The 15,442-nt window shown below is 49.1% G+C and overlaps 1 protein-coding gene across 1 annotated transcript in view; it reads left to right on the forward strand.

The window, feature by feature from the left end:
* The first annotated feature begins 7,027 nt into the window (after nt 1-7,027).
* The window catches only part of DNAH9 (dynein axonemal heavy chain 9), a 515,733-nt gene continuing 507,318 nt past the window's right edge, over nt 7,028-15,442 (forward strand). The window contains exons 1-2 of the mRNA XM_059732606.1: nt 7,028-7,611; nt 10,971-11,167. Coding sequence (XP_059588589.1) covers nt 7,225-7,611; nt 10,971-11,167 — 584 coding nt within the window. The 5' untranslated portion in view covers nt 7,028-7,224. The remainder of the gene's footprint in view (nt 7,612-10,970; nt 11,168-15,442) is intronic.

The following is a 15,442-nucleotide window of genomic DNA, read 5'->3' on the forward strand; positions in this document are numbered from 1 at the left end:
GTTGGAAAAGCTATATTTTGTCTGGATCAGAATGAGAAGGGATACTTTCACAAGAAAATGGGGCCCAATTTAATTTGCAGCAATTATATGGGCTCATTGGGGTTTAATGCAGGAGTTGTTAAAGCAGGGGTGTCAAATATCTAGCCCACAGAAGTGCTCTCTCCAGCCCACAAGCCACTGGCAAACTACCAGAAGTTGGGGAGTGAGGCTTCCTGCAGAAATTGTTGTCCCTGAGTCCTGATTGGCATAGCCCTTGGTGGCAAGAGGACAGGCTGCTTGATCCTTCACCACTGCTGGACCTGTGTGCTTGTCCTACCTCCTCTGCCATGTGCCCTGCTGCCATTCTGGGCCTGAGCTGGAGCCACTGCATGCACCTGGATGGATCTGTCTTGGGACATGAGGTAAGTTTGACACCCCTGCTTTGAATTAATTTTGTAGTGTTCACCTTTACAACTTGTGTTGTCTTACTGAATTCCAAAAGTAGTCTCAGAATCTGAACAAATGGGTGACTAATGCTCTTGCAGGTGTGGTCTTTCTCTAGAGGTAATCTGGACCCAAATGCACTGTAAATGACTGACACCCTGATGTTAGATCAAATTTACCCCCTTGGATGACAAACGTGTGCAGGCCAGACCTGGCCCACATTGGCAGTCCATCTGGCCTACTAGGCTACCAGTGGATAAGAGAGTGTTGAGGAGGTTGGTCAGCATTGGGCACAGCTTACTGTAGAATCTGGGGCCCTAATAGACCATTGGCAACAGGGTTGCGAGCATAGTTTGTGGCCATGTAGCTCTTGCTTACTCCACTGTCACTTGCAATGCCTCTACCATGGCAAAGGCCCACACAGCTGCCCACAGCTGCTTATTGCATTACAGCCCCTTTGTAAAGACCAGAAATCTCACTTTTGCTGGAGTTGTATTTAGTGCCTTATGATGTATCAATGCAAGGAAAAAAATCTTTCCTGTCATAAAATCAAGCTTACTTTATTAGTGCAGATACAGTAGGCAAACAAAGCTAGAACCTGATTCTCTACTGCACCAGAATGTAGAGTAAAAGTGCTGAACTTCACTGCTAAATTTGCAGTGCTTGGTGCCTCCTGGTTGGAGTATGCTCAGAGGAATTCAAACTAGTTACGTTCGAGTCCTTAATGAAGGTGATGGAGAAAGTGGGATACCAAATGAAGACAGCTGAGGGTGTAGCTGCAGCTCTGATGTCTGAGACTTTTCTGTGAAGTCCCAATAATCAGGCAAGTTATAACTACATGTACATTTGGGCAAACCCAGGGTGTTTAGCTTTCAAAGTTTATTTTTAGTTATGACACATCTAAAAAGGTTTGCTTGAGAACTGATCTGGAGTAACTGCTGTTTTTTCTATGGTCAAGGAGAAGCTCAGCCAAGACCGTTTACTCCTTATGAAATAGCTTATGTAATCAAAAAAAAAAATTTAGTTTCCACTAGATGGGGGGGAGCAGACACAAAATGGTTATTGTTAATCTGTGTCAAGTTCAGGGAAGGAACTTAGCATGTTTTGTCTATATTCATATCTGAAAAGACAAATTGAACAGTAAATCATCTTTTGTAATATAGCAGGTCTTTTGTCTAAAGAAGGAAAAAAAACATATATTTACAGGTACAATGCATGCAGTACTACAAATGGCACCTTTTTTCTTGGATCCTACATCTGTGAAATATCTTACTCCTTTATAAAATGTAAACATAAAAGTCAGATGATTCTTCATGAGAATGCAGCTGCCTCTGGGGGAGAGGAAGAATACTGTCATGGTGTGCAGTTAAACAGTTGCTGAATTTAGTAATAAAGAAAGACCAGGCTGCTGCTTTGCACTTCTGAGAGAATTAGGAAGTAACCTGCTTAATTAAAATGCAGACAGGAATGTTTAGAGTATCTGAACCCAACAAAAACAGTAGTTGCGCGTGTGTGGGAATAGATGCTAGAATTCAAAGCAGAAAAGGAATCAATCCTAGCTTTTAGCATATGCTACAAGCGTCAGTCTCTAGTAAGCTATTTTTAATAACGGATGGTGTTAAATTATGAAATGGGATTCAGGACTAATGTAAAAAGGATTGACATGAGAACTCCTTACATGAGTGACAGGCTTTATTTACTACAACTATTCACTGTTAAATGAGCCAAAAGCAAAGCAGTCCAGTATACTTAACTGTAAAAGTGATAGTGTCTCAACAATGCAAGCAGAGGCTGTCTCAGTCTTGTCAGCTTCTCAGGGTGTGGATCCTTTCACCAGATCAGCTGGGTGCAGTAGCAGTTATTATCAGAATGATTGCATGCTTCAAGAATGAGAACTGTTAGCTGCTTTGTTCTTTTAAGCCCTTTAGTTCAGTATCTTCTAAGCGTTCTTACAGTTGTGTAAATCAAGAGAGAAACCCAAACAGTAATTAACAGGAAAATCCTGTTAATCAAACTGCTCATTACTGGTTTTCAGAAAGTGCCAATTTCTATTGAATTACCTTCCTCAGTAAAAGGAGGTTATCAATTCCTACCCAGTTGAAACATTAAGAAATTGATTAACAATCAGGAAAAACAAAGCTTTTGAGGAGTTGTCCCTGGAAGATCAAGGGAACCACTGAGGCAAAACAAAAGGAAATCAGGAGGTGGTGCCTATCAAAACCCTTATGAAGAATGTCTCTTCCTGCTTGTAACAGGGCCCTTCCCAGGGTCAGCTAGAAGTTGGCCTGCCCACCTGTTTCTGGGCTAACTGCTTGCCTCTAGCCTGTCATGTCTTGATGGAAAATGATTAAGATATTACACAGCGGGGAGGCTGTCCATTTCCTGCCCCAATGCCGCCTCTACACTGCAGCCCATGCCTCGCAGATGGCATCTAAGTTCTTGACGTCTCTGGCTGCACACTGGGCCCCATAACCCTCCAGTCTGGACCCCAACTGGATCCCTCCTATCAGGTGGCCTACTCTGCCCTCATTCTGGGCTGTCTAGCTCACTGCACTCTTCCCCCCTCTCAAGTGTGCCCCCCCCCCGGACCTTTGGCCACACAGGCCCTGGCCTCACCTCCCAAGGCCAGTCAGAACCCCAGGCCCCTTGCTCTGGGCTTCCCTCGCAGTCAGCCCCTGGCCCTTTTGACCCTTCTGGCCCTGGCCCCAGCATTGACCAGTTGAGGGTGCCTCAAGTCAGGCTTCTGAGCATCTAGCCCACTCTCTCACATGGGTCCATGTTCCTGGCCCTACTATGGGGTTATCCACACGGTTGTGGGAGCTGGGGTTATCAAGGCACCCCGACCCACCTTTCACTGCACTGGCCTGGCATATCCTGGGGGCTCCCACACCACTAGGAGCTCCACCAGGTCACCCATCCCTGGCAGGGTGTAGTTTTAGGTCATGCCCAGGACCAAGAGCCTCCTAGCCATCCCCATAAGCTCTTGCCTTTGCCTCCTAGCTGGGGCCTTGGCTCCGCCAGCTGATGTTCTATGGCTGACAGCTGCAAACTCCTGTTTCAACCTATACAGGCTTCCCTTGATTTTATGCTGCATATGTTCCTGGAGAATGGCGTGTAAATCAAATGCACATAAAGCGAACCCACTTTACAATGTAACAAGTAGGGATGGGTTGGGACTAGGGAAGGGGTGGGGGGAGGGGTGCCGCTCCCAGGGTGGCACAAGGCAGCAAAGCAGAGGGCACAGAGCGGCACTCGCCCCAGCCGCAGCAGCAGTGGCCCTGGGAGCGGCTGATGCTAGCTGTCTGCAGACTGGGCTGCACTGTACTCTGCCCGCCCCACTTACCTCTGCTCCTGGGCTGCGCTCTGCCCTGGTGTCAGCTGCTCCCGGGGCCGCTACAGCCGAGGCTGGGGTGAGTGCTATGTCCTGTACCATCTGGGGCTCTGCTTGTCCGCACTCACCCCAGCCCGTGCAGGAGCAGCTGACACCAGCTGCCTGCATCATGGCACGGCACAGCCCAGGAGCTGGGGTGAGCCCAGCCACGGGGACAGGAGGAACACAGTGCAGCTCAGCAGCTGCAGGCAGCTGGCGCTGGCCGCTCCTGGGGCCGCTGCAGCTGGGGCTGGGGTGAGTGGGGCTATGGCCCTTTCCCCTCCCCCCACAGACTTACCTGCTGGGGGGGGAGGGGAGGGAGGCATGGAAGCTGATCGGATAAGAGCAAGTTTACCTTGAAAATAATTATGGTCTAAATACGCTCATCACCTAAGAGTGAATTTGCATATAAAGAACCCGCATAAATCAAGGGAAACGTGTGTGCGCATGTGTATCTGGGGTCAAAATGGGTGCTGTACTCAAGTACCTGGTTGCTGCCTGCTCCAACCCTTAAAGTGGTCAGCACCAACAGTGCCCTGCCCCACTACTTATAAATGTAAGTTAATGACAAATATTTACTATACTAATTAATCAAGAATAGACATTTCACTCAATTACATACTAGACATGTAGGAGCCTGCTTAAAATCAGTATAGGTATGCTAAAATAACCTGGAAGCCTTATTATTTTGTTTCATAAGGTCTAGCTGTAAACTTGCATCCTCTTGCTTTATGCACTTGTCATCAATATTTTGTATTTTAATGTTTGTGAGGAGGCCCAGCTTAGCTACAGTCATAGGTGTTTAATGGATTATAGTAGAATAATTCTTAGTAAAAATCAGCCTGCAGGCTCCTGTAGGAGCAGAGTCTGCAGGAGCATGGAAAGAATAGCCACAGTTGAACAACAGTGGTAGGCCAACAATTTTTGGTAGCCACCCTCCTCAACAGCCACTTCTTACCTTACCCTGCTTGGTTTTCTGCTCCTTGCCATTAACTTGTGCTGCCTGTCCTCTCACACAGAAAGGCTGTCTATGCTACATGGGGCATGCGCCCTGCAGGCTGGTTGCCCCAGGCCTAACGCTAGCGCTCATCTGTAACTGTATTGTCTCCCTGCAAATGTAGGAAAGCCTTTTGTACATGTTATCCACCCTGGCATTTGATCAGGAAAGTGGGACTGCTTTTACCTGGTGGAAGGATTGCCCTTGTCTTGGTTTTAAACGTGAGCATCCAACTTCAGAAATAAGCAGTGTGACAATTTGTCATCACTTCCTTTCTGCTTTAACTATACCTGTCTAAATAAACTTGACTTTCCTGTTTCACCTGTGCACCGAGGGCCTGGATTATATAATCTACTCCTTTCTTACTGTGTAGAGCAGTTAGGCCGGGCAGCTCTGATCTTGGGACAGAGCCTACTTTTTGCCACTTGTTACTTTATAGCAGGGGTTTTCAACCTTTTTAAACAAGTGTACCCCTTCTGCCTCAAAGCTTCAGCTCATGTACTGCTTCATATTTTTTTTCTTGGTTCTAAGGGGCAGATCAAAGCTCCTGTGGTGAGGAAGGGAGTGGGGCTAGGGCAGGCACTGCACAGCCATAGCAGAATGCTGGATGGAGCCGCAAGAGTGGCTCGTGCATTGCGGGGGGGGGAGCAGTTCCTGCTGCTACGCACACCCCGGTGGAGGTCCAGGGGACACGTGCCCCCCAGATTTGTGCACAGGATGGAGGCAGCTGCTGTTACAGGTTGGCCTCTGTATCCCGCTGCCCCAAGAGCTGCATTCACAGGGGTGAGGGCAGCAGTGCTCCTGTCGGCTGCACACACGCTGCCTGGGGGAGGTAGAGCTCATACATGGTGGCTGCCACCACCCCACTCCACTTTTCCGTGTCTGGTTGCACGTATGGCTGCGCAGGGTGCTGACACAGGGAAGCAGCATGGCAGTGTGGGGTGGTGGTAGCTGCCACATATGAGTCCCACCAGCCCATCGGGGTGGTGTGTGCCCTGTCTACAGAGGGGCACCGCTGCCCTTGCTCCCCCCATCCGTGCTACTGTGGGTGGCACAGAGAGCAAGCTCAGATGGGAGTGGGAAGGGGCCGCGGTGTGCCACATGGGGCTGGCAGCACCTGGCGCTCCCCTCCCCCTAGTGAGAAGTAAAGTAGGGGGGAGGCTACACCCTGGGGCGTGCTCTGTTCCTGCCTGGCTGTATGTACCCCCTACAGCCTAACTTCCCCTGGGGATATGTGTACCCCTGGTTGACAACCCATTTTATAGGAAATACAATGCAGCAAGCCTCAGCCTATCCCTGAAGAAGCTATTGACCAGAAACAATGGGGACTTTGTAGATGCTGGCTGCATGAGCACTCGTGCACCATGAGGACTATCCCCAGCTCTGTTAGAGTTGCACCATACCTTCTAAGGAACCTTTTGGTGTGTGCCCCCCTGGAGCTCACCTGAGTCCTGCACAGAAGCAGGTAGAGGGAAAATCTGAAGCCAACGGAAAAGTTCCTACCAACTTCTGTAGGGCTGGGATTTCACTGCAACCCTAAATCCTGCTTTTTTTGCAAGTCTGCAGCTAGTTTAGCCTGGTTTAGATTTGGGATATCTGCCTATTTGCTTAAGCAGAGATACAATGTCATACTTGCATTGTCGCTTACAGGGTGTAGGCCTGGTGTTTGTTTCCTTGCAACTAGCCCTGTGTCACCTTTGGCTCCCTAACCTGTCAGCCACTCATGGAAGAAGGTTGTGCTAGAACGACACTGGGATGGTTCAGGAATTAGGCCAGAGGAAAGGGTTTTTTTAGGCAATGTCTTTTATTGGGCCAACTTCACAGCTGGAAGAAAGTGAGGCAAGTGTTCAAATGCAAAACCTGAAAAATGCCTTCCCTGCCACCGTCCTTGCCTCAGGCCTGGGCAAGGGCCCAAGTGGTCAGACCACACTTTGTTTCCTGAAAGGCTGAGGTTAAGGTTCCTAATCTGACCTTACAGACAGCGGTGAAGCAGCGGAGGAGCGTGGGTCCTGGTTCCGTTGACAGGCAGCTCTAGGGCGACAGGAGCAGTGGGGGCGGCAGGGACGCGGGTGGGGATGGATGACGTCCACGGGGCCGGCTCCCTGCCGGCTAGAAAGGAGGCAGCAGGGGTCGAGCTGGCCTGGGAGCTTTGAAAGAAAAGAAACCTCGGGGCACTTCGAGGCCAGGATACGGCCCTTCCCCGGGGCCGTGCGGGCGCGCTCCCCCTCCGGCGCGGCAGCTCGGAGGTGGCGGCCCGAAGCCCCGCCCCGGGGCCTGGGCCGCGGCAAGCAGCCTGCCCGCCCCCCCCGCCAGCCCCGGGGCCCGCGAGCTCGGGCTGCCTCGGCCCGCCCCGCCCCCGTGTCGCGTCGCGTCGCGTCTCCAGAGCAACGGCGGCAGCTGCACAGCGGCGCGAGCGCGAGCTGGCGGCGGCGCCATGGGCGGCTCGGAGGACGAGGCGGGCTCCACCCGGGCCGGCGCCCTCGGCTGGGACCCCCGGGTCCGGCTGCTCGGGGAGCGCGTGGCCCGGAGCCTGCGGCTGAAGCCCGAGCGCTGGGAGCGCTGCGCCGGCAGCCCCGAGGCGGAGCCGCTGCTGCGGGGTTTCCTGGACCGGGCGGCGCCGCCGCTGCTGCTGGTGTGGCCCGGCCCCGCGGGGCAGCTGGCACTCGGCTCCCGCCTGCCCCCCGACGCCGGCCGCGCCAAGGCGCTCTTCTTCCTGCGGACGAGCCCGGGCCCGCTGAACGCGCCGCCCGCCCCCGGCCAGCTGCTGTGCGGCGACCTGCCCGCCGCCCTGCTGGAGCACTGCGCCGCGCTGCTGGAGGAGGTGAGGGCCGGCCGGGGGCTTCCCGCGGGGCGGGGCCCTCCGACTAGGCGGGGCTGCGCCGCCTCCAGGCCCCTCCCCTGCAGGCTGTGGGGCTGCCCGCCCGCCAGCCCGCCCGCGCGGGCTAGGTCCCGTTTGTCCCGCGGGGGCGGCTGGGCAGGAGTACCTGCCACCTACCTTGCAGACCTCCCTCATGAGCCGCCTTGCCTACGCCAGGCAGTTTCGGTCACCCTCGCAGCTTGGCCAGGCCCCACACCCCGAGCCGCGCCTGCCAAGCCAGGTGCCTCTGCAATAGGTGCGGGGGGAGGGGGTTGCCTCCCCTGTCCTAGACCTCGTCCAGACTCTTGGCCTCCAAGTGAATTACCAGAAATCAGCGCTGACCCCAGTTAAGTTTCTGGACTGAACCCCAGTCCTTTAGAGCGTTCTTCTCCCAATAGTGATGGATTGATTTCTCACTGTGAAAAGTCTGATGCTCACGTTGGAGAAGCACCCAAGAATGTCAGTTAGATTGTGCAAACAGCAAGGCAGGTTACACCCCAGAGGCATGCAAATCTGGGCACAGTTGGTCTATGACTTGGACCGGTACCGGCGCCTGGGAATGAAAGTGATGGACCTTCGTTACACCATAGCCTTCCTGGCTTGCAAGCAGTGCTTGCCAGTGAATGCCCTTTCAACCCTCACAACCTACAGTTCGTTTAGTGATGGGTATATTTTGGGTCAGCTGTGGAGCACACACAGACCATTGTCAGGTTTGGGTCATGGGGTTGCATCAGGAGAAAATCTTTTAAATAAACGTACTTGAGCTGAAAGCCATCAGAGGAACTAGAAAGCCTTTCTTCATTACATCCATGGCCATCACATCCAGGTAATGACGGTTTTGTCCTCCCCCTCCCACATCACTTATGCCCTCCCTTCCCCCATAGACGTACCTGCAGGGGGCTGTGGAAGCTGCTCTTTACCATGCTGCCTGACTGTATTGCTGGCCATGTGCATACACCTCCTCTGCTGTGACCAGTGTTCATCCTCCTCGTAGTCTGCCAGCTTGCAGGACGAGACCCGCTGTTCCCTGGCTTTTTCTCCTTTAAAGGAGAAAATCTGCATTTTTCCATGGGAATTGGAAAACCTGGATCCCTGGTTATGAGCCAGGGTGTTAGTAGCCGGCAAGGTCAGGAAAGCAAAGTTTCAAACTAGAGTCAGAAGAGGAGGCTGAGGTCTGCACAGGGCCAAGACACTGGCAGTCACCAACACAAAGTCACAAGCCGGGGTTTCAGGAACAGGAAGGAGGGATCCGGACTGGAGTCACTAACCAGGAGGTCTGGAGAGGGAACTGTAGCTTAAAGGATGAGGACATGGGCAGTCGCCAAACTAAAGCCACAAGGTCACAGTTAACAGGAACATGGAAGTGGCCATCAGAAAGCAAGGGTCTAGGAACTATAGACCTGGGTTGAGTCTGGGGCTAGCAACAAGGAGCCAGACCTAGAAGCTAAGAGCAAAGAACAAAGATTCAAACAATGCCTAGCATCCAGGGGCTAGACAGATCCATCTGTCCTATTAAATAGCCTGAGGAATATTGAGAGTTCAGCTGCTTGTATAACAGCAGCCACACCCGCACTTCTAACTGGGGTCCACTGGGGGTGGTTAGGCCATTGGCAATCAGGTCTAATTTAAGCAGGGCCAGGTAGGGGCTGAATCCTGCCTGCTGCCCTGATTCCTGACCTTTCTAGGGGGAAAGAACCAGTGTCTTTTCTGTTAATATTGTGAAGTAAAAAATGCCACTACTGTTTTTTCCTGACACATATTTGACTTAGTGAATGTGTTATACATAAAACATTCATTTTTTGTGTATTCTGTTGGAGCACTGGTGTTCAGTCCTGGCCTATGGGTCAGGTCTGGCCCCTGGTGTCTTTTCATCCACCCCAAGGGCTTCCCACATATCTACGTCCCCATTGAGCTCCACAGGCCATGGCTCTGTATGCTAGATCTGGTGTCCAGGGTGGCACATAGCTCAGTCACGGCATGCAGAGGTGAGGGGATGTGATGTGGGCCTTCAAATCTCAATCCCCACATGCAGGTCTGGGTAGAGGTGATGCAGAGTTCTGGGCCCTGATTTTGCCACATAGAGTCTGCCGGAGGCAGCACAGGTCCCAGGACACTGATTTCAGCATGCGGGCCCAGGTAGAGGCAGTGTGGGGTCCTGGGGCTTTGATCCTGGCATACATCACTGGACAGAGGTGGCATAGGGTCCTGGGGCCCTGATCGCAGTGTGTGGAGCACTACTGTATTAGAGTTTAAAATGAGAAATTGGTGTGATGGAAGTTTATAAAGAGGGAGTTGTGGCTGTTAGTGTTTTGGAGACGTTATTTTTATATTAAGACATCAAGCCACTGGATTTCAAATCCCAAATGTACATTGTCAAACTAGTTATTATCTCTACTGCTTACTTGAATTTGGACATTTTTTTTTGATTAGAAGACATGTACATTGTTTCCTGGCATTCTGTAAAGGGAAGAGTTAATGGTATCTTAGTATGACCCTGGTGGTTGTAACTAAGGTGAGTTGATTTGCCAAGGGAATGAAGAGCAGGTGTTTTTAAGTATCTGAATGTGTGTGAGAAGGGAAAAAATGTAGGTTAATGGTGTTGTGCTGTATTTTGTGAATTTGAGGGTTTGAGTTTTACACTTGTCCTTTAATCACCTGAATTGTTTTTCACAAAGTGTCCTTTGTGACTGGATTTTCCTATATTGCAAAACACGTTGGAAATAGAAGGACCAACAGTCTCAGGGGGAATCGATCAGGATTCCTTCAGGGAGGTTCCCCCTTCTGCACAGGGCAGCTCAGGTCATGTCTGCATGGTTGTTGATGTTGCCTGTGCAAAGTGGAGTGAAGTTCTGCCAGGGCCAGTGAATGCAAAGGGGCTGTAGGACCCACCTAGACCCATCCATGCTCAGTAGGCTGCCAAGGCAGTTGCAGAGCTGACCCTTCCAGCTCTATGCCAGCCCTTCATATTTCCTTGGCTGCATAACAAGTATGTTCCCATTGGATCACCTCTGACCTAAATCAAACAGACCATAGCTTTCTGCAAAGGCCCTAGACACTTTTGGGGAAATTCTCAAAAGACACCGTGCAGTCAAGAAAAATAGGTCATTGATCTGTGAAACCCACTGTCATATAGGCTGAAGCCCTTCCCTCCCCTCCTTTTACACTAGCAGTGGAATAGCCCTTGGTGTTCTTTGGTTATTTTGCCCTGGACTGGATCCAGAGTTATGTTTGACTAATGAAAGCCTCTAAAACCTGTGAGCTGCACAGTCCCATTTAGCTGTTTTTTCTTTATTTTTTACCTACTCTAATGATTTATATTACAGGTAGTAGCACCAATCCTAGGCAACAAGAAGAACCACCACAGCTGGCCACATGTGGTATCACAAGACATTATGCGTCATGTCCACAGCCTAAAAAGTAATATTTTCATGATTGTTGGTCAAGTAAATGGCAAGACCTTACTTCCTCTTCCAGAAGGCTCTGAGAAAGTTGAATGTATAGATTATGAAAAAGAAAAAATGTAAGTGCTACTTCCAAGTTTTTATTTCCATTATCCACCCCATGTTTGTTTATATTGCAGTTAAGAAATGTATAAGATAATGCAAAAGTGAACAGGACTTTTTTGTTCACTGTCCATTCTCTTTGCTAACATCGTTTAATATATCCTTTGGTTTACAGTTTCACTCTTCAGGTACTGTGTGACAGCATAAGCAAGGAATATGTAGATTCTTTAAAGACATACACATATATTATTTATAAAGAAATAATGAGAGCTGTACAGAGAAATACCAAATATTTGCATGCAAGATCCTGTATCAGTTTTGTGACCTTTGTGGATCTAGATATCAGGTCTGCAGCCATGAACCCAGAGCCTTTGCCTGACCAACAGAGCTATCTATATCAACCTGCCAAGCTGCTACTGTTTTCAAAGGTTGGATGAGGCCTGCCTACAGCCCGCATCAGTGCCAGAGTCTCTGCCAACTCCTAGATATCTGAGTGGCTAGCTCCTGTCACCTAATTGTACACTTCCATTTACGTATGGACTTACCAAATCACGATTGTGTGGATTTTGAGGAAATCAGGTGATGTCTGCAAAATCCATGGAGGGGGAAAAAAAAAACTTACTAAAAAATAAAATGCAGGCTCCCCAGTGGGAGCCAGCAGCCTTCCAGGCTGCATAGCCTGCCTGGGGGAAGGATGGAGGGAAGATGCCAGCAAAAAGATGAGCAGACAAGATGACTGTTGCCCCCGCCCCTTGCTGGTGTTGTGACCCACCCCTCTCCGGCAACCATTGGTGAGGGGTAGGGCCATATGACATACAGACCTTTCTATCAGTCAACAGTGGAAAGCAGGGTCATTGGGGCCCCTTGGCCAATCAGAGGCATGGGGATTCCCTGGCCACAGTAAGCCCTTGAAAAGGACAGCCAGCCCCATGATCTGCCTGCAAAATCAGCTGGCTGCCTCCTTGAGTTGGGTTAGACCCATATATATAAGACAAGGCAGATGAGCAGGAAGTGTCTGGGCAGCCAGGCTCTTCTGGATTTCTAGACTGCATCTGGTAAACACGCTTCTTGACCTCCTTTGTCCCTTACTTGGCTTGCTCGTAGACTTTGCTCTCTTGGTCTCCTGGTTTCCTGAATCAGATTGCCTATGGACCTTGCTCACCTCTTGACTTTCTGGCTTCTTGATCCAGCTCATCCTTTGCCCTCTGCTTACCTCTTCTAACTCTGGCTTTTATCCCAATCCAGGGATTGGCCTCCAGGTCTTGCTGCTCACATGGCACTGACGCTAGAAAGTATGTTAGATCATAATCGCTATCTTCCAGGGAGTACAGGAGTCTTTTGTTACATCTCCCCTCTTGGCAAGATTTATATTCTGGTCATCTGTGCTTACAAACACATATTTAGTCATGAATTCTGTCATGACACTTCATGCTTCAGCCAAGCTGCAATCATCGGTTCACCCCTGCTTCTCTCAGATCATTTGGTGGAACTGATAGCTGATTAACAAACCAGTAGTTCTTTCAGGAAGTCTCTGTTAATTTGCTAGGTTAATGTTATTCTGTTGTCAATAGACCTTAATTTCCCTGCCATTCCAGGCCGCATAGTCCCTCCTAAACACTAGAGATATGATTCAAGGATGCACAGAAATCAAACTGGAATTTATAAGCTCCCTGAGACAAATTCCCAAACTCATATCTTGTCCCCCAGAGAACAAGGCCAAAAAGGGTATTTCCCAAGTACTTCAAGGATATTCTTGCACCCATCTTTCAAGATTATGAATCATCATTTATCTTTTAACAATTTAGGGATGTCTACTCTGTGGCAGCAGTCTGTCCAGCTGGGATGTCCCTTTGTGGTCTTAAATGCTTTCCATTTGTATAGTACAATATCTTAACTAAGGTTACCAACATTCAATTTTCACGGAACAGTCTCTGATTCATTTCATAAATAATTTCTATGTGGACCCTGCAAGTGAGACACACTGGGGAGAATGTAGGTGTTCCCATCAGTTCTTGTTATCCTAATATTCCTGGTTCATTGGAGAGGCCAAGCAGGCCTTAATGATGTAATGCCTTTTGTAGATGAAGAACTCCACCTTTTGGTAGCTAACACTTCTGAGGAATGTTTCCACAATGGACCTAGCTAAACATGCAGTGCTTTCACTGGGGGAAAAAGTTCTGGACCAGTGATGCTCAACATGCAGCTGTGTCGCCTGACCCATAGGATCTTCATGGGTGTGTAAATTTGGCAATGAGGGAGCAGTAGAGACATTAATTGCTACTAGAGCCATGACAACTAACACTGCTATCATTCCCCCGCCACATGGGGAGCCCTAGTAGCATAAAAGAGGTGGGAAATGACCAGGGCAGCAGCCCTGTGTGCCACCTTTGTGGGAGGGATGGGGTGCAAAAATAGCTACCACAATGCTGCCCCAGGTGGGGAGTTGCCTTTAACTATATCGCCCTTTAACTTTAAAAGCCCACCAAAAGTCCCCTTTAACTTTAACAAGGGAGACTACACTAAAATGAGGAAGCTAGTTAGACAGACTTTAAAAGGGGCCCCTCAGGAAGTGGAGAATGGGGAAAGAGTGTGGGATTTGCTCAGGAACACCATATTAGAGGCACAGAACAAATGCATGCTGCAAATCAAAAACAATGGAAAGTAGACCAAAAGAAAGCCAGATGATACTTACACTGGGATGAGTTAAGCCTGGCCTCAGGCTGGAGCCGTACACAGCTGTCAGAAACATCTGCGAGGCTTGGGATGCAGTATATGGGAAGTTGGAGCTGCATACATAGGCCCTGAAAAGCAGGGCATCTGAAGGGCAGCCTCCTGCCTAATTAAAACCTTAATTTTTGAACAATAAGGCATGGCAGGTGAGAAAGGCGGGTGGCATACCCAGAGGCAGGTGGGAGACTAGCACTGTGGCTGGTCAGGGAGTTCCTACTTTGCCACACTAGATCTATTTAATTTAGAAAAGAGACTCTTGGGAATGGACATTACAAGGGTTTACAAAATACTAAATGGCAATGAGAAAGTAAATAAGGATTTATTATTTGCTGTCACTCACAATACAAGAACTAGGGGTCACAAAATGAAAGTAGTAGGTAATAAACTTAAAACTAACAAAAGGAAGTTCTTTTTCACCCCATGTATAATAAAAGTGTGGAATTCATTGCCAACAGATGTTGTAGAAGCTGACAGTTTAGCCAGTTTAAAGAAAAAGGGTTTGAACAAATTCTTGGAGGAAAGGGGCATCAGTAGCTATTGAGCATGGGAATTAGGGGCACAACCTCTGAATTATAACTTCCTAGACCTTAAATGCTCAAGTCTGCAAGTGAGAGAGGGACAGTGGAAGTGGACGGTGGAAGTCTGCAAGTGGAGAGAGGGACCTGTTCATGCTGAGCCAGGGTTGATTGATTTAAATCAAGGTGATTTAAATCATTGATTGACATTATGGTTTAAATCTCCAAGAGATAACCCTGCTTTAAATCATTGATTTAAAATCATGTTACCCACTGATTCTTCTTTACATATTTTTTAAACAATGGCACAAATGTGATCGCTAAAACATGGTAATTTACAATTCAATACAACATTTTACAACATGTCTTTAAACATTTTTTTTATATTCAAATTTTATTAACTCTAACAGATAAGTCATCACAACACTAAATGTACGCTGTCCTTAAAACTTCTACAATTTAATCTCATTTTCCTCACTCCCACTGTCATTTTTTTTAATGGACTAAAACAGAAATAGGAGTTTCCTGCTTTTTCAACTCCCGGTCAATTTCTTAGCTTTGAGTGAATAATAACAAACGATGAAAATATTCTCTCTGTGCCTGCAAGGGAAGCTACTGCTGTGAAAAGTTGGCTTAGCATCTGAAGGGACTCTGTTTCAAGGTGCCTGGCTAACGATTTCCACCAATTCAGGGGAATGACTTTGTTCAAAATATCATCAGTAAACATGTATTGTTTAAATGGTTCCCCTCCAGAGTAGTATATAGGCTCACTCCCCTTCAATGTAGATATGGCAGGTGGGTGGGACTGGATGTCCCGCCCCCCTTCACCGACCCATTTCCCCTTGTATGGCATGTGATGTCACCAGCCCCGCCCTTGACCCCTGTCATGTGGTGCATGACATCAGCAGCCCCTCCCCCTGATCCCAGTCACATGGTGTGTGACATAAGCAACTCCGCCCCCACACCAGTCACGTGGTTTGTGACATCAGCAACTCCACCCCCACCCCCAGTCACGTGGTGTGTGACACCAACACCTCATGGTCCATG

The sequence above is a fragment of the Alligator mississippiensis genome, chromosome 8, assembly GCF_030867095.1.
Source record: "Alligator mississippiensis isolate rAllMis1 chromosome 8, rAllMis1, whole genome shotgun sequence".
Classification (NCBI taxonomy): Eukaryota; Metazoa; Chordata; order Crocodylia; family Alligatoridae; genus Alligator; species Alligator mississippiensis.